This window comes from Acanthisitta chloris, unplaced genomic scaffold (assembly GCF_000695815.1).
Source record: "Acanthisitta chloris isolate BGI_N310 unplaced genomic scaffold, ASM69581v1 scaffold2678, whole genome shotgun sequence".
Taxonomy (NCBI): Eukaryota; Metazoa; Chordata; class Aves; order Passeriformes; family Acanthisittidae; genus Acanthisitta; species Acanthisitta chloris.
In genome coordinates this window covers 4,574-4,775 of record NW_008687408.1, presented here as the reverse complement: position 1 = coordinate 4,775, position 202 = coordinate 4,574, and the positions used below count along the sequence as shown (strand labels likewise).

At 45.5% G+C, this 202-nt stretch overlaps 1 protein-coding gene across 1 annotated transcript in view; it reads right to left on the bottom strand.

Moving 5' to 3' along the window:
* Positions 1–202, bottom strand: part of PTGS2 (prostaglandin-endoperoxide synthase 2 (prostaglandin G/H synthase and cyclooxygenase)) — a 4,923-nt gene that overhangs the window by 503 nt on the left and 4,218 nt on the right. The window contains exon 8 of the mRNA XM_009080564.1: positions 43–190. Within this exon, the coding sequence (XP_009078812.1) occupies positions 43–190 (148 nt within the window). The remainder of the gene's footprint in view (positions 1–42; positions 191–202) is intronic.

Below are 202 nucleotides of genomic sequence, written 5' to 3'. Positions count from 1 at the left end.
GGGAAAGGACCCTCACGTGTTAGAAAGGATGAAAACTGTTACCTGTGAGTTCTTCAAACGATCTGAATGGTTTCAGCATGAAGCGTTTCCTGTACTCGTTCAAGGACTGGTATCTCATTTGCCTGCTCTGGTCAATCGAAGCCTTTGCCACTTTCTGTACTGCAGCAGGAACATTCTTCCCACCAGCAACCTGTTGAATAAA